Source organism: Columba livia, chromosome 26 (assembly GCF_036013475.1).
Source record: "Columba livia isolate bColLiv1 breed racing homer chromosome 26, bColLiv1.pat.W.v2, whole genome shotgun sequence".
Classification (NCBI taxonomy): Eukaryota; Metazoa; Chordata; class Aves; order Columbiformes; family Columbidae; genus Columba; species Columba livia.
In genome coordinates this window covers 2112536-2138603 of record NC_088627.1, presented here as the reverse complement: position 1 = coordinate 2138603, position 26068 = coordinate 2112536, and the positions used below count along the sequence as shown (strand labels likewise).

At 55.8% G+C, this 26068-nt stretch overlaps 1 protein-coding gene across 10 annotated transcripts; it reads right to left on the bottom strand.

Annotated features, from left to right (window-relative positions):
• Window positions 1–2106: 2106 nt before the first annotated feature.
• On the bottom strand, window positions 2107–24225 carry RSPO1 (R-spondin 1). Of its 10 annotated transcripts, none has more exons than XM_065041442.1 (7): window positions 24048–24223; window positions 14057–14389; window positions 6732–7123; window positions 5084–5275; window positions 4291–4440; window positions 3683–3871; window positions 2107–2868 (listed from the first exon to the last, which is right to left on the bottom strand). In XM_065041442.1, the coding sequence occupies exons 3-7, from the start codon at window positions 6823–6825 to the stop codon at window positions 2711–2713; spliced, it is 783 nt and encodes a 260-aa protein (XP_064897514.1). In that variant the 5' UTR covers window positions 6826–7123; window positions 14057–14389; window positions 24048–24223; the 3' UTR covers window positions 2107–2710. The 10 variants fall into 10 exon arrangements, with proteins under 10 accessions (XP_064897514.1, XP_021153143.1, XP_064897517.1 ...); XM_021297468.2 differs by lacking the exon at window positions 24048–24223 and adding an exon at window positions 14515–14618; XM_065041445.1 differs by lacking the exon at window positions 24048–24223 and adding an exon at window positions 14515–14618 and having other exon boundaries at window positions 7024–7123.
• Between the last annotated feature and the right edge of the window lie 1843 nt (window positions 24226–26068).

The window sequence follows — 26068 nt, the reverse complement described above, 5'->3', positions numbered from 1 at the left end:
ATGCCATGGAGAGAACACCACGACAGGTTTTATTTGGGCTGAAAGAGAGTGTTCACGTGCATTGAGTTGAGGTGGCATCAGCTTGTCTGGGGAAACCTCTGGCTTGGGCTGTTGAGCTCGGCATGCAAATCACGTCGGTCAGAGGCAAAATGTGTCTAAATTCATAGATGAACCAGCTCTCTGGGATGGGAACAAGCACAGCTCGGGAGCTGATTAAAAATAAAAAGAAATGTTATTTTTTAAAATATTTTCCTCCTATTTTTTCTAACCCGATTTAATTTTCAAATCGCGCATACCGAAAAATGCTGCGTTTTAAACTTTCCTTTGCCCTTCTCCTTTCTCTTCCCATTTTGCTGTGAAAAAGGAAGACAGACTGGAAAAGGCTACAGCAGAAAGAAGCTTGTGGGGTTTGTGTTGATTTATTATAGGCAGCTTAGTTTGGAAATAGTTGTGCTAATACTGCCGTGAGTTACCACCGGGGATCCCGCTGGTGAACGGAGCTCCGGGTACAAACCCCCAGCGCCCCCCGAGCCCCCGCGGGACCGGGGCTGAGCTGCCGCGCGGGGGAACGAGGATGAATTGGTTCTGAATTCACAAGCTGAGGCTCACGAAAGGGTTACTGGTTATCGCTGCTGAAAAGCGGAAGGGAAAAACGGTTCTGATTACATGCAACGCCGTGGCACAACCCAAATACTTATCTCACAGGCTGGCTGAGGCTGGAAAATAAAGTGAGATCTGATCTTTCAGCTGGGAGGCTTTCAGGAATCGTCTGAACATGATCCATAAACAACTCAAGGGGTGACTTTTAAGAACCTCTTTCTCTCTCTGCCTGGTATGCTGGTCATTTATCATTGTGCTGAAATGAAATCCCCTTTAAAAGATATAACGGCTTCTTGTTTACTTAATCACAAAGTGGATGATGGGCTGAAAGGTTCTGCTGCCAGCGGGGCAGTCACGGAGAGCTTGGTGCGGCTCCACAGCCGAAACAACCGTGCGGCTCCCCCATCCCACCCCGAGCCCAACCGGCTGCAAAGCCACCAGGCCAAGGGGGTTTTTCGGGGTCCCTTGCAGAGCCAAGTCCTCGGTGGGTGTCAGGAGGCGACCAGGACAGGCAGACACAGACTGGCAACCCCTGGGGCGAGCAGGGGGCTCCGTGCAGGTGTCCCCGCATGTTCACTGCCTCGCATGCCCTCCAAACTATGGAGCAGAGCAGATGGTAGCAAAGCAAGCGTGGCAGAGATCGTATTCTCCAGGTTTAGCTTTGGGGTGAACTTCTCCCTGCCCATCACCTTACCAGGGGAGCTGGGAGCTCCAGCAGCATGTCCCTGATCCCCCCGGGCACACGTCTGGAAGCCCCCGCACTTCCCTGGCTCTGTCCCCCTGGACCAGAGGCTTTTGCTGAACTTCAGAGGAATTAAACGTCTGCACGTGTTTGTATTGAGGAAGCACACTTCAAAATGTAAGGGAAACGGAGCTGTATGCCACCTCGTGACGGTGCCGAGGGCAAAGCCCTCTGTGCAGATGCAGCGTTCGTGTAACCACACGGTCTCACCAGGTCTGTGTCCCACGGGCTCCTCGTCCCGGTGCCTCTGCCCCGGTGTCGGCTCGCGGAGCAGCTCGTGTGGAACCCAGGCAACCGCAGCCGGTAGCACAGCACGCAGACCAGCGGTTTCTACCAAACCGAACAGTTTGCTTCTCCTCTGCAAAGCCCCAGCGGCGCTGTCCCCTCCCGCCCGCCCCCCCTGCCCCACGCTGGGGGTGTCCGGACCACCGACGAGCGTGTCCCCAGCCCAGGATGGGTCCCGCAGCCGTGACTGTACAAGCAGAGTCACAACGTTTCGGCAACCTCCGGTTTGTTGTAACCTCTCGTTTTCTCAATCTGCTGCGTGTTAACTGGATCCTTCAGTGGGAATTCCTCGGGGGGCTCTGCGGAGCACGGTTGGGGCCCGCGAGCGCAGGACGGCCGGTTTGTGGCTGCAGGGCCGCTGGCAATGTTTTCTAGGCTTTCCTTAAAGCTTTGGTGGGTTTCCCTTCTACCAGAGAGTCTTTGTCCTGTGGGACACCAGCCTCCATAGGGGCCAAGGCACGAACCACACACTCAGGAAGCTGGTTGTCATTTTGATTATTTTTTTTGTTTTTTTAATTTGAAATAACTCTTTGAAGCAGATTCAGGGCAGATACCACTGACCTCTTACCACAAACGTTTAACATGTATTCGCAATGATAAAGTCATACAGCTTAAAACACAAAATAAAGGGTGGGGAGAAGAGAAAGAGGCCGCTGCCTTTATGCGAGTCCAGGTCCCCGTTGGGCAGAGCGGCCGTGCGGGTCCAGTCTCGTCCCGCTTGCTGCACCAGTGCTGGGGCCGGTCTCGAGTTGAGGCCTTTGGTCATGAAGTCTCGCGTCTGGGTCCTTGGCGGACTCCCCCCGCACCTCTGCTCCCCGCAGCGTCCCCGCGAGCCCCAGGGAGCCGGGCTTCGCTCCGTCCCGCTCCTCGGCAGCGTCCTTCCGCGCTCCCGGGCAGCGCGCGCGTCTGCAGCCTCCTTAAATATTGTGTATGTGGTTTCCATTGGGTCTGTGGGTCGGTCTGGGAGTATATGTCTGTCTTTCTGGACATGTGTACGTGTTGTGTAGCAGTGCTCTGGTTCATTAAAGCTTTCATATACATAGCAGCAATGAAGTCTTGCCATCAGGTGACGAAAAGGGGCAGCTACTGGGCAGGGCTGGCGGACGTCACGGGGACCACGGCCCCTCTCTGTTTGCTCTTCCTCCTCTTGGTGCCAGACTTAGCGTCTTTGGTGTCTTTCCGATTTCTGTTCCCATTCGCATTGTCTTGCTTTCCTTGCTCTTCCTTTTTCTTCCTTTTCCCTGCAGGAAAGCAAAGGGGCACGGTGAGGCTCCCTAGCAGAACGAGCTGGCCCATGGCCCTTTGCTGCTGGGGGTGGCCCAAGGGCCTGCACCCTCCCCGCGCAGGGGTGCCCCCAAGCCACCCGTCTGCCAGGCTGCGCTTTGCATTGAAAGCTCTTGCCTAGGTATAAACAGGGAAGAAGGAGCAAATCTGGATTTAGCTGTGTAATTGTCGGTCTCCATCAGAAGTGTTAACACTTGCATTGCTCTGCGGCTGCATACCAAGCCCCTTAGCTAACGCAGGCTGCCGGGTGCATCAGCGGAGCAGATCGTCTGTGTCTGCCTCCCCATGCCCGGCTCTTTAATCCCTGCGGTGTTAGCTACTGCTCAGAACCGGTTTCCCTCAAAACACTCAACCCGGCTGCAATCCTTGTCCATCCCATGAGAGGATGACCAAACCACCGTTCATCCTGAAGACACATTCCTGGGAAAAACACAGACCTAAGCACTCAGGTGGAGAAGAAGACGGCTCCCACCACCACAGCGCACAGGTGTGCACCTTTGCTGCTCAGATCCTTGCTGCTTTCTGCCCAGGAAAGGAGCTAAAATATCTGACAGCCCGTGGGACACACGACCAGCCGTGCTGGGTATGACCCCTGGGGTCTGTGCCGGTTACACCCAGGGTCTCTTGCTGCCGTCACATTGTGTTCCCCATACTGCAGAGGGGGAGTGAGACGAGCAGCCCATTTGTAATATTGGACAATGGGCTGAATGCTTGTGCCTGACAAATAAAGGGTGCTGGGGAGGGATGGTGAGATATTCCATGCCTGCTCACCTTCGGGGCACTGGTTCTTCTGCACGGTGCATCGTCGCAGCTCCGTGGTGGCGGGACACAGGGACACGTCTCCAGAGGGAGCCTGCAGAATCTGCCGCGTTCGCTCCTCATTGCCCTTCTTGAAACCACAGAGCTTCCTCTTCTTGGAGCAGGGCCCCCAGGGCCCCCACTCACTCATTTCACATTGTGCTGCCAGATAACAAGAGAGGCCAGCAGTGACTCTCGTTTGTCCATTGCTGTCTCAGGATTCCTGGAGCCCTTGCACACCTCTCCCCTACTTTGGGCTGGACGGGTACGTGTGTTTCCCCAGCAGCTTCCTCAGTTTCCGGGGCACCCCCTTGCTTGGCACACTGCACAGACTCTGAGTCACAGCCCAGACAGGCAGCAGCAAGGCTGGGGTGCTGCTCCCCATCTCAGCTGCTTCCCAGAGGGCTCTGCCCTCTGAAGGGCTGGGTCTGGCCTGTACCGTCACCCACCCGACACGGGTTCGATGAGCTGCCATCTCTGAGGGGCTCATTTTATCTTCCAAGCCAAACTGTAGCAATACATGCAACCACGCGCAACAGACACACAGAAAGCTCAGTGGAAGGTGCCCGAGCATCACTTACCAGGACTGCTGCACTCCATGGTGCCATTGGCAGCGGAGTAGCCTTCGGGGCATGTGACGTAACATCTCCCTTTGTGCAAATACAAACCTTCCTTACATTTTGTGCAAAAGTTTCGACTGAAACAGGACTCACAGTTCTCAATTTTGCATTCTGGGGAAATACAAAACACACAAAAAAAACCCGTCACGTAACCCGAGGTGAGCAAAAGCCTCAGGAAGCTTGTGACTGCTAACTGGCGTTTGCTCCTGGCTCCAGGGGCTCTGCCAACAGCCAGGGCAAGTCAATGTCCTGCCAGCCCTGGCTGTGCTGCTCAGATAGAGTCAGTTTTCTGTGCGGTCCCCTGGTACAGGCCAGAGCTGCTGTGCTGCGGCTCCTGCGGCCAACAGCAGCTGCTGCCAGATTGGAATTGGGCAGGGTGGAAAAGGTTTGGGCTGGTGTTCAACTTGAGGATCAGTCAGCCAAAGGGGGACAGTGCAAAGAATAAAGTCCCATATCCACTGCTCCAGCTGCAGCTCCAGTACGGGCTGCGAAGGAATGGGGTTAGATGGAAATCTGGCCACGAGGGTGGTTTGTGTGAAGCTGCCAGGGAAGTGATCGCATTTTTCCATGTCCAGTTTCTTTCTGGTGCTCTGGCTGAAAGACGCAGCCCCAGGCTGGGCACTCGAGGTGCCTTGGCCATCACCAGCACAAATGATGGGGTTATTCCCTGGGGAGATGGCTGCCCTGATCGGCACTGCCTTCTCCCCTTCCATACTGCCCTCGTTCTGCCCGCTCCCTCCTGCCCCATACTCACTGATGCACTTGTTCATGTCTGTGTTACGAAGGCCGAAGTATCCCAGTGGACAAGATGGCAGGCAAATCCCAATTTGCCGGATATCATTCCTCTCCAGAAGGATGAAGAGTTTGGGGGAACATCTCAGGCACCCGTTGAACTCGGAGCACAGGTCGCAGCCTCTGGCACAGCCCTGGCTCAGCTCGGTGCTGACTGCAAGAGCAAGAGAGGCAGCGGTTGGTGCCCAGCTGTGCCCTGGGGCTCTGTATGCCCCATCCCCAGCCCCACAACACCGACATCACGGGTGACTCCAAGGGCTGGGGTCCCGCTGCACTGACACCCTCACCGTGGCTCGTGGCACCGCCCCGGCACAGCCCGGTGCCCGATGCCCTGAGCTGTGGGCACGCTGCCGGACAGCCGGGATGGAGCTGTGCGGTGCCGGAGCAAAACCCTCTGACTGATTCTGTGCTGCACCTCAAGCCCGGCTGCATCCCCAGCTAGATCTCACTCTGACCTCGCTCATGTTGACTGTGTCTGGCAGTGCAGGAGGTTTCACTGCCCCCAAAATAGAGATGTGTCCTCAGCTCCTAAATTCAGTCCAAGAAAAATACTCAATCCCATGTCTTGAGAGTTTTCTGCTTTTAATTATCATAGAAAATGCTGCTTGTTTTGAAACCAATAGCATTCTTTGCAGGCTAGAATGCAGGTTATTTTTATTAGTTTATTATGCAAGCAGCGTCCTTGTTTATAGAAAAGCTGTGTATTTTAAAAAGTGTTCTTTTGAATACTGTGTTTACTACACTTCAAAAGCATCACAGTGTTCACATGCCAGACTGAGAGGTAAGAAAACTTTCCTCCCCCTCCGCAGTGACCCGAGACCCCAGCAGCTCCCCCATCGCAGCCCCAGCGCCGGGTCTGCAGGACCAGCAGCAGCCGCAGCCTCGGGCGCTGACACAGAACGCAGAGGGGTCCCCAGCCCCACAGACCCTCTGCACCCGGTGCCAGGAGGTTTGCTGGGTCTGGACTGGGATCTCCTTGACATTTGCCGGGACCCCCAGGGATCCAGCCCTGTCCATCCCGCAGCACTGAGCCCCAGTGCCCTACGTTCGTAACAAAGGATAAACCTGGCCCTCGCGGGAAATTGCGCTTTATGGCATTAGCCACAACGTCAAGTTTTCACTGTTCTCACAGGGCTCAGCAACCCCAGTTTTAATACAACATCATTTTAATATAATTTAATTTAAAGCAGTTTTAATGTAAAACAGTTCTAAAACCAGTGTACAGAAATGACGGCCAACCCATGGGGCTGTTCTGGTGCCGGTTCAGCCCGGCTTCCCTGTGTGAGCCCCGGGCTGGGACCGGCCGAGGGCCAGCCAGGCTGGAGGGAGAATAAACCCCCCATGCACCCCGGGTCCCCCACAGCCCTCCTGTCCCTGCCTGTCCCTGCCTGCGGGGTTAGCGGGGACAGCCGCCGAGGTGATCGCCGGCGGCTCAAGGCTGCGGCAGGTCCCATGGGACAGGGCACTGCACATCTCCACATGCGACAGGGACCTGGGGAGTGCCGAGGGTCACCCCAGGCTCTGCCCAGCGCTCTGTGTTGGCAAACACATTCACCATCCGCGCAAAGCATCGCAAGAAGAAGTAGAGAAGAAAAGCGTTTCATACATACTTCGTCTTTGCCTCTTGCCCTTCACCACTTTGCTGCTGCCTGTTAGATCCATTGAGCTTAGAAAAACCACCACCACAAACAGTCCAAGCTGCATAGTAACGCTCCAGCGCTGCGGCCCCTCCGTGGCAGGGTGGTTGGAGGAGCCGATCCACAGCTGGGGATCCCTCTGCTGCCGCTAGAACGTCTCGGGCTGGATCAGAGCTGAGAGTCTGTGCGCAAAGCCTGGTACGGGACCATATCCACACACTACAGCAGCGACAGCGAGCTTAGGTAGCAGGTAACATGGCTCTACCTTCATCCCCGTGAGGAGCGCAGGAGCTGGGCTCTAGTCCCATCTGGGGCTCCGGCAGCGAGCGTTAGCTGCTGGCAGGTTCCAAATGTGCTCACAGGAACTGCAAAGGAAGAAGAGAACAGATTAACTCGCCAGTCGACATTGCTCCTATATCGGCTGGGCTCAGCATGGCGGCGGCAGAGCATGGAAATCATGGGGAGAACCGGGGGAGCGGCACACAGGGGGTGCAGAATGAATCTCCCTCCAAGCTCATCCCCGAGACACTGCATTGCTTAATAACAGTGAGACATATCGGAACGCCTAACGCAGCTTTGCCATCTGCCGATGCTGCACACGGTTATAGCTGCAAGTTGTTTAAAATGGTGCCAGTCCCCCTCGGCTGCCCCTCCTCACATAGCAGATGGCCTCTGCGGATGCCAAGCGCACAAGATGTTTCCCATCAAGTGGGCATCTCTGGGGCCGGTGGAGGAGCAGAGAGCGAGCCTGCAGTCTCAAGCTGGCAACGGGGCTGTCTGGGGACGGGGCGGGATCGTCCTGTGAGCTGCCCAAAACGCTGCGTTTCTGCTCAGAGGGAATTTCCAAACCTCCCAGCTCCCGTTCCCCCGGAGCGGCTGGGAAGGGTCAGCGCTGCCTGCGTGGGCAGAGGCAGCACCAAGCGTGGGACCTGCGCCGCCAGGGCTGCCCAGGGTAGGGCAGCCAGCGCGGCTGTTGGTGCCACTCTGCCCTCGCCAAGCAGCAGCTGTGAGTTGCCCAACATGCGTGGTGGGACAGGACCATGAGATGGCTATGCCAGGAGGACAGGCTGGGTGACACACCAGCTGCTCTGCAAGGACTTCTTGGAGAGCAAAGAAAGTCCAGAGCAGTGGGAAATTGCCCACGGCAGCCCAGGGTGCAGGGCTGCGGGTGCGGCCAGCCCAGGAGACGCTGAGCCTCACTCCTGCCGAGCTGCTGTGCAGGAACAGCCACCTCCGGGCTGCACCCAGAGCTCCGGCACTGCCGGGCAGGGTCACGCTCGTCCCTCTGCAGCTGGCAAAGCCCCCCACTGGCTGCTGTTGTGTGGGAATAAAGGCGACAACATTCACCCTGTGAAATCAAATGAAACAGAAAAGGGTTTTAATCCCTTTATAATCACTGTGCAATCACCAATGCCCCAAATGGCCAGTGGCGATGGTGCTGGAAGGAAGCCCGGCCACAGCCCGTGTGCTGCCTGCGGGATGGACATGGTCCCCAGGGTGCCGGCTCCCCCATGCCCAACATGGGCTGGGGGACCCACCAAGGGGCCACTGGCTGGAGTAGCTCCCCTGTTCCAGCCCAGCTGTAGGCTGGTTACGGCTACAGCAACAAAATACCTGACCAGAGAGGGCTGCCCACGGCAGCACAGTGGGCTGGCAGCATCCTGAGTTGCTGCTGCAGATGTAACCCAGGTGCTGCTGGGCCTTGTAGGAGCTTGTTCCTTGACACCAAGATGTGTCCCAGCACAGACGCCTCACGGCAGCTTTGGCTCACATGTGGCAGCGAGGCCCAAAGGCCATCAAATGCTGCCGTCATCCTCCTGCCCTGATGGCTTTGAACTTTCCCCCCTGTCCCTGCTGCGGCTCCGTCGAGCTGCTGGGGCAGGAGCACAGCACTCCCCATGTGCTTGTCGTTACAGCCCACAGCTCATCCACAGGAGTTTCAAATAAATAATTAGTCGCTTGTGTAAACACCAACTTGTTCTGCACTTCCAAGTCTGTTTGCTGCAAGCAGCTTTATAAACACTGTCAAGTGCTTAAGCTGGGCTGTTGGGAGTGTTTACCGGATCAGAGAGCTGTACAGAGGGATCCCAGCCCCGAGCCCCCTCCACACCACGCTGATGTGCAGGGACCTGGGCACAGCGCAGGGCTCCCCTGTGGCACAGGCAGCTGGGCCAGGAGGCGCCCTCCAGACAGATGGCACGGCACAGTATGGCAATGCACGGTGTGATATGGCAATGCATGGCTCAGTCGGAGGACCCCAGGGGTGCTGGCTGGTTTGCATGTGGCAGTGTCAGTGCAGCACGGCCCAAACTCTCCCCAGATTAGCGCTGAGCACCAGCTGTGCTGGAGGGACCACATTGCGGCCACCCCATCCGGCTTCCCCTCGTTTTTAATCACAGCAGGTTTGCAGGTGAAACGCATTCACAGGAAGCACATGCTGAACCTGCTCTGCGTCCTGCAGTGTTTACACAACACTCCCAGTTTAGCAAAGTCCCCTCGGTGTGGGGACAGCAGCAGGGATGTTCTTCGGCAGCAAACACAGCCCCAGCGTGCCAAGAGCCAGTGTGAAGCTTGTGCTGCCGCCACATACCCCATCCCTCAGGGCTTGTTCAGCACAAGGGCAGGGAAGTGCCATGGAAAACCTTGGGGCCGTGAGCACAGACTAGACCAGACAAGCACACACTTTTCCTCCTCGTTTCATTGCTTTCTAGCCCAAATTGAGCCTGGGCCTCTGGCCACAGCTCTCGCTCAGCACAGAAAAGCTACTGGCATCCTGGATGCTGAAAAGGCACCGTCACCATCTCAAAATGTCCCTGCAAGCGCACGGTGCCTGCGGCATGCCCACCAGCACCGGCTGCAGCAGAAGGGCCGGGCTTCCAGCTCTTCCCACCCTCACCTCAGGACACAAATTATAGTTCTTTCTGCTGCTGCAGCTATCAGTCAAGCTCAGGTTGCTGCAAACAATTTCCAGTCTAAACATTAGTAGGATTTATGCCATTATCCCATTGACAGGAAGAATTTGGGGTAACCTGAATTGCTCTGAATTAATTGATGGAGAGACCTGGCCCCTGCATCTGAGATGACAGTAAGCCTTGTTTGCAATTCAATCAGGATAAATTGGTCCTTGGGAGCTCCAATACAAACCAGAAAATGTAAACCATCCAGATAATTTACCATTAGTCCTCCTACACACAAGGTGAGAAAGACCAACATTATATCCCCAGGATATTCAAGACCTAATCCACAATAACTAAATTGCTGATATATTGCCTCTTGCTGAATGTATCAGGCTATCCGTAATGTAAACGGGCTCTCCAAAGGTTTACTGAGCCTGGGAGAGAAGGACCAGATGCTTGTGCGAGGGCTGGACTCAGGACAAAGTCCGGTTCCAGCAGCAGGAGGAACGGACCCCCGGAACTGTCAGGTAGCTGATGGTCACATGTGCAGGGGAATTTAGGGATCCAGGCCCTGGAACTAGATACAAAAACTGAATTTCACCTTGGGAGTCTGTTTAGGGGCTCACCGGGCCAGTGTCGAGCAGCAGTAGGATGCTGGCGCAGCCTCCTGCACCCCGCATCAGGAGGCCTCGTGGCCACCACGAGCCCCCTGCACCCTCTCTAGTCCAGCCCTATCCCAGGAGTGGCTGAGCTGCTATTGCAGTGCGGCTGAACGGCACCAGGTGGGATATAGCCAGCAGGAGAAGAGGCATCTTTCAAACAAGCAGGAGCCCACACACGCCGTTATCTTGCTGCATGCCTTGCCCTCCCTTGGCAAAACTCTCCGGCAGGCAGCGCTCGCCCAAGACATCCAGCACTCCGGCCCCAGGTGTGGCGGCACGGCTCCCCTGCCCGGTGAGGGAGCGGGGCCAGCCAGCTCCCAAGTGAACATCGTCCCCAGGAGACACGGGTGTCAGGAACCAGACGGGGAGGCGAGTGCCTGCAGGCACATGGGGCGGGAGCCTCGTCCAGCCGTGCTCAGGGAGCATCACCAGAGCCGGCCTCAGCAAAGAGCGAGCACCGAAGGGCGGCTCAGTGCCGGCTGCGTGGCTGCTGTGGCACAAACCTGGCACCGCAAGCTGAAGAATCAAACCTGCAGGACCAGCGACACCAAACACCTGTCTGCCCGGGTGCCCCAGGCAGCTCTCTCAGCCCTGTGGCACCGTTACTCCTATTTTACAGGCACACAAAGACGTGCCCACAGTGCTGCTGCTCCCTGAACCCCGTGCCCTGCGCCGGGTGACCCCACGGGCAAAGCTCCTGCCTCCCCTGCCAGCCCCACGGCACCATGCCTCAAGTATTGGGGTTGAGGGCCCTCATTCTCTTTGGGAAAGTCTCTTGCTGTCTTTCTCAGGGGGGTTTTGCTATCGGCAAGACAGAAACAGTGCTAATGCTACATGAGAGCGCTGTGAAAGCCTCCGTGGAAGAAGGTCCCACGTATGGCTGGGTCGTCGCAGCTGCCACGGGGTGTCTCATGTGACTCCAGCAGCAAACATCTCTGCCCATGCACATGCAGAGCCACTTTGTTCTGCCTAATCCTTGAAGCAATAAAAGAAGGCTGCATTAAGTCAAATTTCCGAACCAGAAGGTCTTCATTTGATATTCTATCCGAGTGCCAAAATCCCTAACCCATAAACTTCACTGAAAAAATAAAATAATAAAACCCAATCTGGCAGCAGAGTTCTCCGCAGCATTGTTGAGGTCTGACTCCTTCCACCAGCTTCTGCACTGCATTCCCCGGATCTGCAGAGCCGTGCTGTGACCCGCTCATGGGGAAGAGCCGAGAAGAGGCTCCTGCCTGCGGGGAGTCGCTCCGGGGCCGTGCCGCAGCAGCACGGGCCCCCCCACCAGCACCAGCCCCACTCAGCACCAGCTCCGTGCCCTCCCTGCGTGGTGCCCAGCACAGCAGCTGCTCCGAGTAACGCTGCGATTAGCAGTGCCACAGGCGCCGCTCCGGGAGCGCTTGTGCTCCAGCATTGTAAAACATCAGGAAGTTTTTTACTGGGGTATTTCCATTGCTCTCCTCACTTGCGCAGGGGGTGGCATGTTGGGTGGGAGCAAAGGGAAGCAGAGAAGCTGGGTAGCAGGCTGCAGCCTGGGGTGCGCTGCTTCTCCCAAACCCAGAGCAGCGTCTGAAGCTGCACCAGAGCCATCCCAGCACACACAGCTCCGGTACCGCACACCAGAAACTGCCCTTGGAATTAGCTGTAGTCGCTGAAGAATCAAACCTATTTCTATTATGTAAAACGTCACGTAGCTTGGAGCCTTCTATGGTCCCATGACTCACTGAATGTCAGTCAGGGACGAAAGTTCTGCGGTTTTGAGGGGTTATAGCAACCTGCACCCCAGGACAGGGGGGCACAGCAGAGAGCCCTGCAGAGCTCGCGTGGTTTGCAACGGGGACATCCTGCAGCAGCCCATGCCACCCGCTGCACAGGGCATGTGGGGAAGCCACAGTCCCAGGGGATGGCGCTTGGAGGCTGTTGCTGGTGGGCACGGCTGAAGGCTGTGTCTGCGTCTGCCAGGGGCTCAGGCAAAGATGGGCATGTCCATCCTCGGGAGGTGACAAGTCACCCTTGCACAGCCCCAGGGAAGTCATCCCTACCTCTCTTACCTGTGTGTCCCCACTGTCCCCCTGCGGGTCCATCCCGACAGGCTGGGGGGGCTGACCTGGCCCCAGCTCTAGTGTTCACTGCAGCCTCACGGCAGCAGCGCAGCAGAGAAGCACTCTGCCTGCCTAAGCCTAGCCTGGGTGATGGAAATGTGGGGTTTACACTCTGCTCTGCCACTACCTGCACACGCTGGCATGGCCGGCTCATTTGGGCTGTGCTCAGGGGTCACCCCCATGCCCCTGCACCCTGGTGCGGGTGCTGCTGCACCCCGGCCCGCGTCCCTCAGGGTGGAGCTGCTGCTCTCGCAGCGCCGGGGCTGGGGAGCTAATCCAGCTGAAACCAGCCCTTTTTCCAGGGTGGTTTCCAGGCATGTCGCAGCGTTCCCAGGCCCGCCGTATGGCTGCCACCCTCCCTCCCAGCCTCCACGGCCCCGGCCCCATGGCAGGGATGGGTGATGGGGCAGTCAGGAGCTCATCTGCTTCAGGGTCGCAGGTGGACTTTGGACAAAATCATTCAAACTGGAGAACACTCCAGGCAGATGTTTTACTGCAAGTGCTGGGTCCCGGCAGGATCTCAGCATAAAGCTGACGGCCACAAACAGCACGGTAAGCCCTGCCCCACATCCATGGACTTGCGAGTAACAGGATTTTTTGCACTGGTACCCACCAACCTCTGTGCAGGAGAGCAAAGGCTCCATGGCTGTCATGCCGTGCAACCTTTGCTTCTGTCGGTATTATCCTATTTTAATTCATTTTATTATAAGACACCCCTTCAAACCCAAACTGCATCACCTGAACACCCCCTCATCCATCTCCAAGGGAACGCACACACCTGAACCTACAAGAAACCCCAGCAGTCCAGGGGTCACCATTCCCCAGTCCCTTGAGCCCGCGTCTCGCAGCTCCCCAGCTCAGCTGGCACGGGGGACCGGGAGGATGGAGGTGGAAACGTCCCTCACTACCACCAGCCCTGCGCCCTCGCCAGCCCGCGGGCTGGCAGCCCAGCACCCAGATCCAGCAGCGCTTCCCCTGTACATCAGCACGGGCTGTTATCACAGGCGTCTAATTATTACCGTGGTTGCTGTTAACCATTTCCCCACTGATCCCCCATCTGAAAACCCAGGGAGAACATACTTACCCCGCACCCACCAGGTGCCTGCTGTGCCCCCATGGCTGCCGTCCTCTGCAGGAGGCTGAGTTAGGCGAGACCACCACGATATTGAGACAGCACCTGCTTAACTGCCTGGTCCCCTCATTGCTCAGCACACTGCTGTCCCTGGAGTCGGTGGGGAGCAGGCAGGGCACTGCAGCCACGGCGCAGCTCTCAGCCTCTGCACCGCAGCCGCCAGGACCCCGGCGCTGGTCCAGTATCAGCAACGAGCTCCAGCGAACCGATCAATATTGCGACTAAGTCTCCGCATCCCCTTCCCGGGTGTGGGAAGGTAAGACAGTGGCTGGGGCAGCGCGCAGCAGCCCAGCTTCCCTGCACAGCCCCACACACCTTGGGGTGGGGGAGACGGGGATCCCAACAGATCGCGCTGCGATTTCTCACAGCTTTCATTGTCTGAACTCATTATCCACATTGCACAAGGCAAACCCGCAAGTCGGATGCTGACAAGGCTTGCGTTCCTCATTAGCAGCCCACATTGCAAAAGCTTCATCTAAACAAACATGCATTCTGAAACCCTTACCTCTGACTTGTCACTCCCTCATCACTGCTGAAAAGACTCTACTGGTTTCTCAGCTTTAAAACACTACAAGACCAACTACAAAAATCCTCGGTGCCTCCAGAGAAAGTTACACGCACATTTCTGTCAAAAAAAATGAAAAATATATTCATGGCGAGTTCATGGAGAAGTCTGGTGCGTTTGGCTCTGGGTATTTCGTTCACTTGTTTTTTTGAAGCAGGTTTCTAACAGCTTCCCGGGTTTTGCGCAGAGAAACAACCCCTTCTGTGATGTGCAGGATTTCAGCTCGTAAAGATCTCCCAGGCTAGTTCATACTCCATCAGCCCACGCTGCTCCCTGCGTATGCAAAGCAGAAAGTATGTGATCATATCAGAGCAATTTGCACGTTAATAAATCCTGGTCTCAATGCCGTAGACTCCATCCCCATCCACCGGGTAGGGGCTTTTTATTATTATTATTACCAGAGTATCCAGCTTTGTAAAGGCATTTAGTGCAAACTCCTGCATGAGGGAATTCCACCCCACTAGTACCACCTCCTAAGACAATATCCAGCCAAAATATTGTGACTGTTGCAAAACCCGGACTGGAGCTGCACAAAGGACCTTCCAGCGTTGCATCCAGAGCCAACAGGGTCTCAGTAAATTACGGCAGAGTGACACACCATCCAGTTGTCTTTGCAGTCTTTTTTATTTATGACAGTTAATTCCGAGTTATTACTAACATTTCAGTGGTAACTGGCATATGAAGTCATCAGCTGTCACAACTGCATCTGTTAATAAACATGTCAAATATTAAAAGCAGCTTATGATCCTCTGGGAGGGGGAAGGCACTAAGGCAAAGAGCTCGAACGCCGGGTTATTTTTCGATCCCTGGCTGTGCAGCGGGAGCAAACGCTGGCACTGGGGAAAACGGCATGGCTGCGGTGGGCTGTGCGGGGACACCTGCCCTCCGTCACCCCCGCATGGTCCTGGAGCTCTCCTGGGACAGACCCCGTTCCTGCGGGCGCAGGGAACACGGGGGCTCGGGCGCCTTCCCTGACCCACCGTGCGCCTGCCTGTCCCCAGGAGAGCGCCGGGGAGCCCTGTCCCCTCCGCTGGCCCTACACCCGGGTCCGGTGGGGACCTGCTGCTCCCGGCACGTGGCCGTGGAGCCGTGCTGGACCCCGCAGTGTGCGGAACAGCAATCGGTGCCTGCTGGCTTCCCGAGCGGCTGGCAGAGCCGTGTGCCCTCTCTGACGCTTTCCTCGTCCAACTGCCACTGGCTTTCTCTGGCTGAAGGGAATTTGCAGGCTGTGTTTTTTGAGGGTCGCTGCAAAGATCAATGGCAATGTCTTCTAAACTCTCTACATGAAAGTTATTTGGCCATAACACAAGGTAGTCAGTCTCCTTAGAGCCCAAGCCAGTGACCTGCACTGGGCAGGAGTCAGGGAGCTGCTGAAGGAAATGCACTGAATGCTTCAGCTTTACCTTCCCCCTTTTACAGCTCAACTCTCCGACCATCTGAACACTTCCAGTATTTATTTTAGGTGTAAGATCCACTCAAGCAGATGCCATAATTCTTCTGTAATGAGTAAAATTCTGTCTTAGCTTCCAAGTGTTCCTAGGGACAGCGCAGGACAACATGCTGACGGGTGAGACGCCCGTGCCAAGCAGGGTGAGTCAGCCTGCAGTGCTTAGCACAAGTCTTGAGGCGAGGAGGAGCAGCATTGTCTTCCCTCAACCCTCCCCGAGCTCACAGGGCTCGGAACTGGAAGCTGGGGGACACAGGCTCCTCCAGAGGTTGTTACAAGCCCTGTGGTGGCTCCCAAACCCCCCAGGTCCTTTGCTGGGACCAGGGCAGGTCCCCTTGGATACCGCGCTGAAGATGGATCTTTGGCACCTTGATAACTGTCCTGAGTTTCATACTTGTATATTATATCTTCTGAGAGCATCACTATCTCGCAGGAGCGCTAATGAATGTGTTTTGAATATTGCGCAGGTACAAAGTGGTCACTGTTGTGAGTGTCCATATTAAAGACCGTTTCTGTGTATATTTGGAGGTTTTTTCCTATTCTAGGAAATTATGAAGTACCATCGAATATTGCTCTGGTACAAAGTCACTTCGCTGACCGTAAGAGTAAAAAATCTTACAAACAGAAGATATTGTATTTTATGCTCACATTGAATAGCTGAACCTCATTTTTCTAACCTCTCTCAGAGCACTGCAACTCCAGTTGACAGTTGTAGATCAAGTTTCAGTCTGGAGCAAATGTTTATAACTGAGCAATAAGCCCCAAAGACAGAGGTCTATAATGGAAATGCTGACAAACCTGGCTGCAAGAACAGGGCTACCGGACACGTCAGTGATGAGCGAACAGAGCAGCGTATTCGACTGAAGGCAAAGGAGGCGAGCGTGCCAGCTCCTCATGTTAGAAGGTATCATTACAGAGGACAGTAAATCACACTAAATCTGGCCTTAACACCCTCCACAATAAATCCAGCATCAAGTCCCACATCTCTTCCCCTTCTGACAGGCAGCTAATTTACCATTTTGTTTTTCTTTAGTTAATGGCTGTTGAGGCTGATCCTAAATTAATCCTAAACAGGCTGTTCCTCTCTCATACAAAAGGACAAGAAATTCCACATTTTAGCGGGGTAAAAAGCACCAAGCGGCTCCAGATTGAAAGCAGAGCTGCTGACTTGGGAGGCTTTCCCTGCTGCCCACAGCCGTCCCGGCCGAGCAGGTGCCCGGCAGCCGGGGCCAGCGGCAGCTGTGGCCCCAGCCTCGCTGCCGGGACCGTCACCCATCCTGCCCTGCCTGGGGACCACGGGGACGAGATGAGCTGGTTCCTGAGCCTCTGGGCGCAGCCGCGGTGGGTCTGCACCCTGCAGCTCCAGCACTCAGCACCGCAGCTTCTGTCAGACCAGGGCTCTGCGCCTGCCACGTTAACCCTGTGTGCAGGGGCAGGTATCAGCGCCTGCAAGCTGTTGGCTGACACAGAGGGTGGATTACTCATCCCTGGTGCCTCATCAGCCTTTGATAATATCTCAGCATAAGCAAAAAGTAAGAATGACGCTGGCCGAGAAAGCAGAAGGAAAGCAAGAACGTCCTGAAGCTGTCTCTGACGCTCCTAGCCCCAACCTGCGCACCCTGCTTCGACACAGAGGTTTGCTTCTCAGAAGGCTTATCTCCTGCAGAATGATTGATGGCCCAGGCAATTGTTTTTAATAATATCTGAACACCTGCAGTCCCCAGTCCCCGGTAATACAGTTATCCCAAGTGCCTAACTTATTGCATAAACAACTGCTCTGGTTGCAAAGACAACTATCAAGTTCCTGACACAGGCTGCACAAGCGGAGCTGGGGGGTCAGGCCTGGGGGCACGGGGGATCACGCTTCCATGGGGAGACATGGAGTGAGGGCAAGGGGAGCTGACTCTGGTGGGCTCACCTGGGCATGCCGCTTCTTCCCGGGCAGAGCAGACAAGCCTGGGCCTCCAGGCAGCGCTGCTCGGTGGCCTCGCTCGGAAGGGACGGCATTGGCAGCCCAGCAATGGCTCTTGCTGGAATCACGTCTCCATCCAGGGGTGTCCCTGTGCAGCCACCCTGGTTTGGTGCTGAGCAGCTGTGAGCTGCAAAGCCATGAAAACCACTTCTGTGTAACACTCTTTGTGGGTGAAGGAAGAGCAAGGTCCGTGTGCGCTGTGCCAGCCCAGTCGCGGCACGGGCAGCGTGCCAGTGCCCCCTGCGCCCCAGCACCGGTCTGGAGGGCTCTGGCAGGACCGGCTGCTTTTGTGCTCACCGGGCAGGGCTGTAGCGTCCGAGGGCGGACGTGTGCGCCCTGGAGTGCTACCCTGCTTTTCAGGATCTCTCTTTCATGCCTGCAGTGCTTTCTGACACCGTGCCCTGTGCAGGCTGGACATTTCGCCTCTTTCCAAGGAGCGATGTTATGCGCATGTTGGGAAATGCTCCTTTTTCATTCGCTTCGAAGGCCTTTTTCCCCTGTTGTTTGAGGAATGCTGTTTGAATTAGCTCCATGGATTGCAAACAGACCCCGTTGTTTTCCTTTCCCAATGCAGGGAGGCTTCTGTTCTCTTTGGCCTGCTGGATTAACCAGGGGGCCTCACACGCTGACCCCTCGGCAGCTCAGGGAAGCTAATTTAATCCCAATATTGTTACAGATCACAGCAGGATGGATCTCACAGATTCCTTGAGGCAAACCAGCACTGAGCTCTGGCAAGGACAACAGCGCACTGTGTTTGTAGAGGCAGGAGCTGCTACATTTTTCCCTATAAAATTTCCTCTGCAAAACTCTTGAGGCTGGGGAGGAGGGCAGTGCTGGTGGGATGGGGGTCACCCTGCGCACGGGGGTCCCACTGAGGGGCTGCTCCACCTGCATCCCCCGGCATCCCCAGGCACGCAGGAGGGTGGTGGACCGCTCCGGATCCTGGCAGGAGATGCAGCCTGGCATTTCCTCACTGTTTCTTTCTTCTCTTTATTTTTTTCCCCTTGGTACCAGCTCCTGGGGCTGGATTTTTGAGGTGTGTAGTCATCAGGCCATACCCTATGCCTTGCCCCACGGATGGCCCCAGGAGTTACCCTCTGCTGGCTCTCTCTGAGTTTATCAGTTCCCCACTGTGTAAAAGCCCAACAGCAGGCGGGTTTGCAAGCACCTTTCTCAGACAACTCAGCTCTTCATCAGCTCAGCTCCTCTCTGCCCTCCCTTCCCCACACATACGACAGAGCCCTTTGAGGTCAGTCGCAGCAAAACCACTGGCGAACGCAGAGACGTTTGCCTGCAGCCTTTTCTGTCCCATAATGAGCGCTGTGGAAATGGTCTGTGACGCGACGCTGAGCCTGGAAAAAGGCAGTGGGGCAATTGATATAAACCTCACTTGTATTTTCACGGGGAAGATCTGCCTTCGCTGCCTGCCCAGTGTGTCTCAGTTCTGCCTCCCCTTGCCCTCAAAACCCCCCTGAGCTCAGTCCAGTCATTCAACAAAGCCCCGATCCATTGCACAGAGCTAATCCATTCCCAAAGCACATCACACTCTCACTTGGGCCGAAGCAGGGTCTGTTCTGTGGGCCACCATGTAAGGGGACAGCCAGCCTGGCAGGGCAGGGGCTGTTGGAGCCGCTGGGATCTGCAGGGGAAGCCCTGCCTCTCCCAGTATCGCTCTGGGGGTTTTGATGTTCGGGAAAAGTAAATTGCTTTGGGACGCTATTAAAGACAAGTTTAAATGATGACACACCACAGGGCTGGGACTCCCAGCGTTTCTTGTAACTCTGTCCAGAGCTGGAAGTGGAAGAGGCCACCGGCACAGCCAAGGGGACACGAAACCAAGAGCCTTTGCAGCAGGAGTGGCTCAGCGAACAGCTTGTCCCTCTCCAGGCTCCTGCCGCCTCCCTTCTGCCTCTGCTGCCATTGTGCCCAGCGGCGGCATGGCATGAGCGGGTGCTGCCGTGGGGCTGGGCTGGCCTCGCTTCCCCGGCAGCGTGGGGCAGAGCTGGGGAGCAGGGACGGAGCACCCAGGGGACCCACAGCCCAAAGAGCCCGTCCCGGGAGGCCGGGCACAGGGACGGGAGCTGGGCATACCCATCCTCCTCTCGGCCATGAGCAGCTCTTGGGAACATTCCTGCTGGATGACATTTCCCAAGGCATTGAGAAAAGAGAAAAAAAATAAAAAAGGCACTTTTTTTCCCAATATAAATTCTTGCAACATTAAAAAACACACAATAGCTGTAAGCCCTGAAACGGCTAGGGGTATAAAAGCTACAGCTTGGCATGGAAATAGCACTGCCATCCCCACCAACTGGTCAAATCCCAGATGTGAGACATCATGTGTGACAAAACCCCAGAGGAAGGACATGCAGGAAGCTTGTAATTACTGTGGGCTCCCCTTGCTGCGTGGGGACACGAGCTGGTGGCCTTGGGAGTCCTGAGTCCCCCTGCCAGTGACCTGCAGAGAAGGAGCCATGGCCGGCTGGGCTGGCACTGGGACTCTCGGATGGTTTTGGGGCCCTGGGGTAATTTGGGAACCCCACAGACACCAACCAGAGGTTCTCCATGACCCTCAAATGGCCGTGGCACTGACGCTGGTGCTCTGGGTGGTACCAATGCAGCACTGAAGGGTGAATAGTGCCTGTCCCTGTGTCCCCACTCACAAGGGACACAGGCACCTGGAGACGGAGCCATGCGGGTCAGACAGGAACATCACTGCATTGAACCCGGCAGAAATAAAGCAGCTGAAAACATATGTTGAGGGGATCCTTGTGCAGCAAAAGCTGTAGAAATGTGCTTGCTCCACTGCATTCCCTGAAGCATTTGCAGTACGCCTATAATTGTGTTAATTGCAATTAAAGCCTGTCCCCCGTGACTGCGCCGAAGGAGCACGGCGAGGCCGGTGCACGGCCGCCTCCGCTGCACCGCGGCTCTCGCCGATTTCCAGCGGAGCCAAAAGCTTTGCTGGTGCGGATGGGCTATGCCTACGTATTGTGTTTTAAACTATATAATTAATTGAATGCAGTGCTCTGCAAGGAGCTAATTCTGCCGAGGGACTTTGGTAATTGTACAGACACGGAGAAGAGCAAGGCCCAGCCCCACGCTGGGCCCACGGCCCGACGGGAGGGATGAACACAAGAGCTGCGGCAGCTCTTCCCTCTCTCTTTTTGCCTTTTTCCCCCCGTTTCTCTCAGTTTTCGCAACTGTTCATCATGCAGGACCCCGAGGCGATGCTGGCCCTGACAGCATCACCCCACCTCGCCCCACGCTGCTGCACTTATTGCACACACACCATCCACTTTAAATGTCTCTGTCTGCACGGGAAGCGTTTGTACCTCTTTCCATTTACAAGGGGGAGAATAGTAACGCTCCAGTGACTGCAATGTCGGCAAGAGAGCTACCAGAGCCTGGACAGCCTCTCGTAGTGCCTCTGCCCTGGGAGCTTTGGGGTTTCGCTTCCAATTAAGTTTTTCATATGGTAACATTCAGGATTTTGATGGGAGATGGGGCTACTTTTGTCTAAGAGAGAACATACTTTCACTGTTGCACCCGGCCTAGGAATGAGTTCTCCACTATTAAAATGTAATTTAATTTATCTCCGTGGATTTTGTGATGACTAGGATTTGTTCTAAGGAGACCTTTAAAGGAGAACTTTCGCATTATTAAATGTATGTGCTAGGAAGTTGAGTTCTGGCATCCTCTGATAACCAAATTTCTTTTCTATCCTCCACTATATCCATCATGATAAAAGCCCCTGCCAAAGCCCTAACTCAAGCCATTCTTCTGGCATATTGTGAAATGAATCAGGGAAAAAAAAGAATGAAACCCACAAGATGCTCTAATCCAGTATTTTTTTAATCAAAGTTTCAAGGATATTGATGGTTTACCTCATAAGGTAAACATTTGTAGGCCAGTTGCTTTCCCAGGGTTAAACCAGAAACAAGTGGCTAGCTGAAACTGCAACTAATTTGCTCTGACAGGCTCCAGTCAGCTTCAAAATGAGTTTTCTTAAAAATCACAGGCCCTTTACACGCAGAGCAATGGCACCGGTGCCGGCCCACGGGGGGCTGTGGGATGATCCCGCGACGGCCGCCTGGCTCCTGCCGTGCCCGGGCAGCCCTGCCCCTCGCGCTGCGGAGCTGCCTCGCCGGGGATGTCCCTGAGCCACCTCTGGCCTCGGCAGACCCGGGATTAGCGCCCAGGGGGTCCAGCCGCACAGTCACTCCCTGCCAACCGATGGGAACGATCCGCGCTCTGACCCCGACCAGCACCTACCTACACACTGACTCCTGGCCCCGAGAGACCTCAGCGCACCAGAGATCCCCCTGTTCACCCCAGCCTGCTTTGAGCGAAGCCGCGCGAGTGTGTCCCCATTCCTAACGGCCTCCCCAGTGCTTGTCCAGTGCGGCGCTGGAGCCACTGCTCGCCCAGCCAGCACGCTGCGGCTCAGCAGAGGAGACAGCACCGTGGTCTTTAACTCGCCCCAAGGCTCACGGTGCTACTGTGCTCTCTGTTTAAAGCTCTTTGCAAGCGTATGAGGTTTCCTGCGCACAAAGAGGAAGGTACCTTTTTTTAGAGTCTAATTTTATTGCTTCCCTGATGCATTAGCTCATGGATCAGAGCCACAGCAAACCGCGCCATGGAAAGAGCTCCCTTCCCTAAGAGCATCTCCAGGGCATAACAACGGCTCCAAAGCCAGGAGAGAGCCAAGATGATTTCACCACCGAGGCTGGCATGGCCCCCAGCACTCGGCGCGGTGTTGGCACCTTGTTGGCACAGCCCACGTGCCCTCCCGGCAGGTCGTTGTGCTGGCATGGGAGGACGACGTGCCTGTGCAGTCCCAGCTGCCGACTGCAGAAAGCTGCGGCTCTGCTTTGCGTATAAGTCAAAACCTGTAAGCTACTGGTTACGGAGACACTCGCTATTTCAGCAGACCGAAGTGGGAGAAGGGAGAGAGCTGCCAGAGCCCAGCTGGTCTCTGCTCCGGGAGCTGACGGAGGATTAGCCCAGCAGCATGTCTTTACAAATTGTCAGTTCCCAGAGTACACAAAACAAAGCTCTGAGGACTGAGCGTCTCGGCACAGAAGGAAAGACAAATACTTTGGGAACCTGGCAGCCCTTTCCACCCAGCCACGCAGACGCAGGCACCCTGGCTTCCCGCGGTCCCCGCCGGCGCTGCCTGTCCCGCAGTGCCTCAGATGCAGCGCCAGGGCCAGAGCTGCGGGGCAGAGCCCTGCTGCCTGTCCCCACTGCCCTCAGCTGACACCGCCGCATGTCCTGCTCCCCGTCCCAGCTCCGTGCCTGGACGATGCTGGGATGTTATGGCAGTGCCGGGCCCAAGCCGGCGCCGTCCCTGTGCCTGCTGCTGCCTGTGGCCACAGGGACGTGCCAGATGCTCTCGCCGTGCCTGTCCTTCAGCCTCCCCTCCCATTAACCGCCCACCCCAATACACGATGGCACTTGTGATGCTGCAAAGCAAATGCATGCCAGGCTGTGGCAGGCATGGGGAGAGGCGTGCTGCCCACTGCCCGTTCCCTGCTGCCCATTCCTTGCTGCCCACTGCCCATTCCCTGATGCCTGTTCCCTGCTGCATGTTGCCCGTTCCCTGCTGCCTGTTGCCCGTTCCCTCCTGCCTGTTGCCCGTTCCCTGCTGCCCATTCCCTGCTGCCCATTGCCCGTTCCCTGCTGCTCGTTGCCCATTCCCTGCTGCCCGTTGCCCGTTCCCTGCTGCCCATTGCCCGTTCCTTGCTGCCCGTTGCCCGCTGCCTGCACACAGGGCTGGGGCCTCCCCGCCGGCCGCCCTGTCGCACACGACGGCTGAGCTGGAAGCTCTTGCTACTTGTTTCACGGGAACTTCCAACATTTCAAAAATTGTTTTCATTCTGGCTTGGAATGAAGACAAATATTTCAGAAATTTCCTGGATAACATGAAGTTTAAAATATCCTCCAAACTAAAATAGGAGTAGGCTATCTCAGCTCTTGTGTTATGTCATATCATGCCAACTCATGGTACACTGCGCAGAGTTACAGATGACTTGTCATGAGGAGATGTAAATAAAAACACAAATGATGTCAACAAGAGAGGAGAAATGAAAGGCTGAAATGAGAAATTCCCTAAAATGATGTTTTTCTCCCTTGTGCAAAGTAATTCTCCATGGGAAACTGCTTGGATTTTACGAAAGAGCACGGTCTGGCCAAAGCAACTCTCCTGTTCTCCAGAGAATGAGGAACACCCCACCAACCCCATCCAGCCCCGCGGCGATGCTGCCCCAGCCAGGCCATCCCCCGCTGTCCCCCGATGTCCCTGTGCCCCTCACCTGCCCGCTCTCGACCCCTTATCTCGCTCCTGGCTGGCCAAGAGCAGGCGTGCTGGGTGCGCACCCAGCCCCGCTGTCTGCCGGCAGAGATAACGCCAAGATGGATAACGCCGGGGCTGGGGTTAATGGCCGAGGCAGCGGCTGGTGGGGAGAGGAGGAGGAGGTCCAGGGCCCCGCTCTGCCCGTGCCGGCGCTTACCTTGGCTCAGCTCTGCCTGGCCAGGGCTGGCTCCTGCCCTCCTGGTGCCCGGCGCATCGCTCAGCGCCGGCGCGGCTGCCCCATGGCGGGGCTGAGCGCCGGGCGGACCCGCGGGCGCCGGCTGGCACCCATCCCCTGCCCGCCCCGCGCCGCTGCAGAACGGCTCTGCTGGGAAGGAGCGGCCGGGCTGATGTCTCCGCGCTGTATCCACCCCTTCCCACCCTCTGGGGCTTCCATCCTGCCAGCTCCACTTGTGGGCTGTCCTCACCACTTTGGGCCTTTCTACCGCTCTCCTTCTTGTGGCTCCGGGTGTCACCACAGACACGCTTTTATGAGAGTGGGCTTGTGCAAGGCTTGTATAAAGTGTTCTCAGAAATACGAGGTCCTGTCATTTGTAAAACTAATAAAAATGTCCAAAAATTTTTACAAGGGAAAAATGAGTCATTGGATGGCACATTTCTCATTACTGGCATTTTACAATTAAAAGGAGCATCTATTGAATCAATCCAAAGCTCTTATTGTTAGCAGACACTAATAACTTCCTGAGCTATTGAAGATACTTTTTTTCTGAAGAAACATGACCCCTGACCACGGCATTTCTCATCGAGAGCGATATCCAGCTGAGACCAGCTCTGCTCAGCTCCTGCTGGAGTGGTTTCAAACGCATCCTGATGAGACTGGTGGCTAGAACTGGGTGGGAAATTGTTTTTAAGCCCTCAAAAATGTTCAAGATTTCAAAATTTTTCCCGCTCCACATGGGGAGGAATCCAGAATTGTTCAACATTTCTACAAAAAAACAGAAGTCTTCATGGAAACCAGCTCCGGAATAGCCAATGGCCACCGGTCACACTGAGCCGGGCGAAGGGGACTCCCACCACCCCGGCCCGCCGGCGGCTCGGACCGCCGTGCTAGTGGCTTTGCTGGCATGAGCCAACACCTCCTCCCAGCGTGGGACATCCATCCCGGACCTCTTGACCTTCTCTGGTGAAAAATGAATCCAGTGAAACTTTCCCGGTTTCCCCGCAGCAGCTGTGCGTACGTGGCTGAGCGCCGGTTTGTGCCGGGCTCTGCCCTGCGCAGAGCCAGACCGGCAAAGCAGAGGCATCACCACCTTCTGCCTTGGGCAGACGGAGATTTTTGCAGCCGCTTGCGTTTTCAAAACCCACTAGAAACTTCAGGATAATATAGAAAGGGCCTAATTTTCAACAGGCACTAAGCCCATCTGCTGCTGTCTCCTGAAAGCCAGCCTCCCTCCAGATGTCTCAGGATGGATCCTGGTGAACAGAATCACCACCTGCTTTTGGAAACGGACACCCTGATAGAAAATGAGGGACGGTCTGAGGAGAGCTCGATGAAAAGCAGTCCCGCAGCAGCACAGCATGTGGCTGGTGCTCGGGGGCTCTGAGAGCCCCCAGCCAGCCCTTCCCTGCCCACGCAGCTTCGTTCAGCCCCATGGCATTAATCTGAGAAGAGCCAGCTCAACGGCAGGACTCATTTCTCAAAGCTTCTCCAGATGAAGCAAAATAGGTTTAAATGCAGAGTCCATGTATTGCCTACAGCAGAGATGTCCAGGAAAGCTCCTGCTGTAGGATTTGGCAGGGGGAGCTCCTGGTTGCTGTGTGGCCAACCACCAGCCAAACCCTCAGTGCATGCTCCGAGATGCACGTTCCAAGGAAACGTCACTGGTGCAGCGCAGGCGGTGCCATGGCCACCCACACCATCTCCCAGGACACTTTCTCCCACCTGCCAGCAAATCCCAATGAAAAGAAAATCCACTTGGGCTTCGGGTGACCTTTTTCTTCTCTGTATGTTCATGCTGGCTTCATGTTTGTTCTGAGCTTGCTTGTGGAAGGCATGCCTTAGGAGTGCTCTTTTCCCACGCGTGGCCACCTGACTGTCCCAGGGCAGAGGGAGAAGCTGTTTCCCTGCCATGATGCCAGACAAGAGGAGCCAAATTCTCTCCATGTGCACAGAGAATACAGTGAGTTTCTGGATGAGAACATACATCTTTCCTCCAAAAC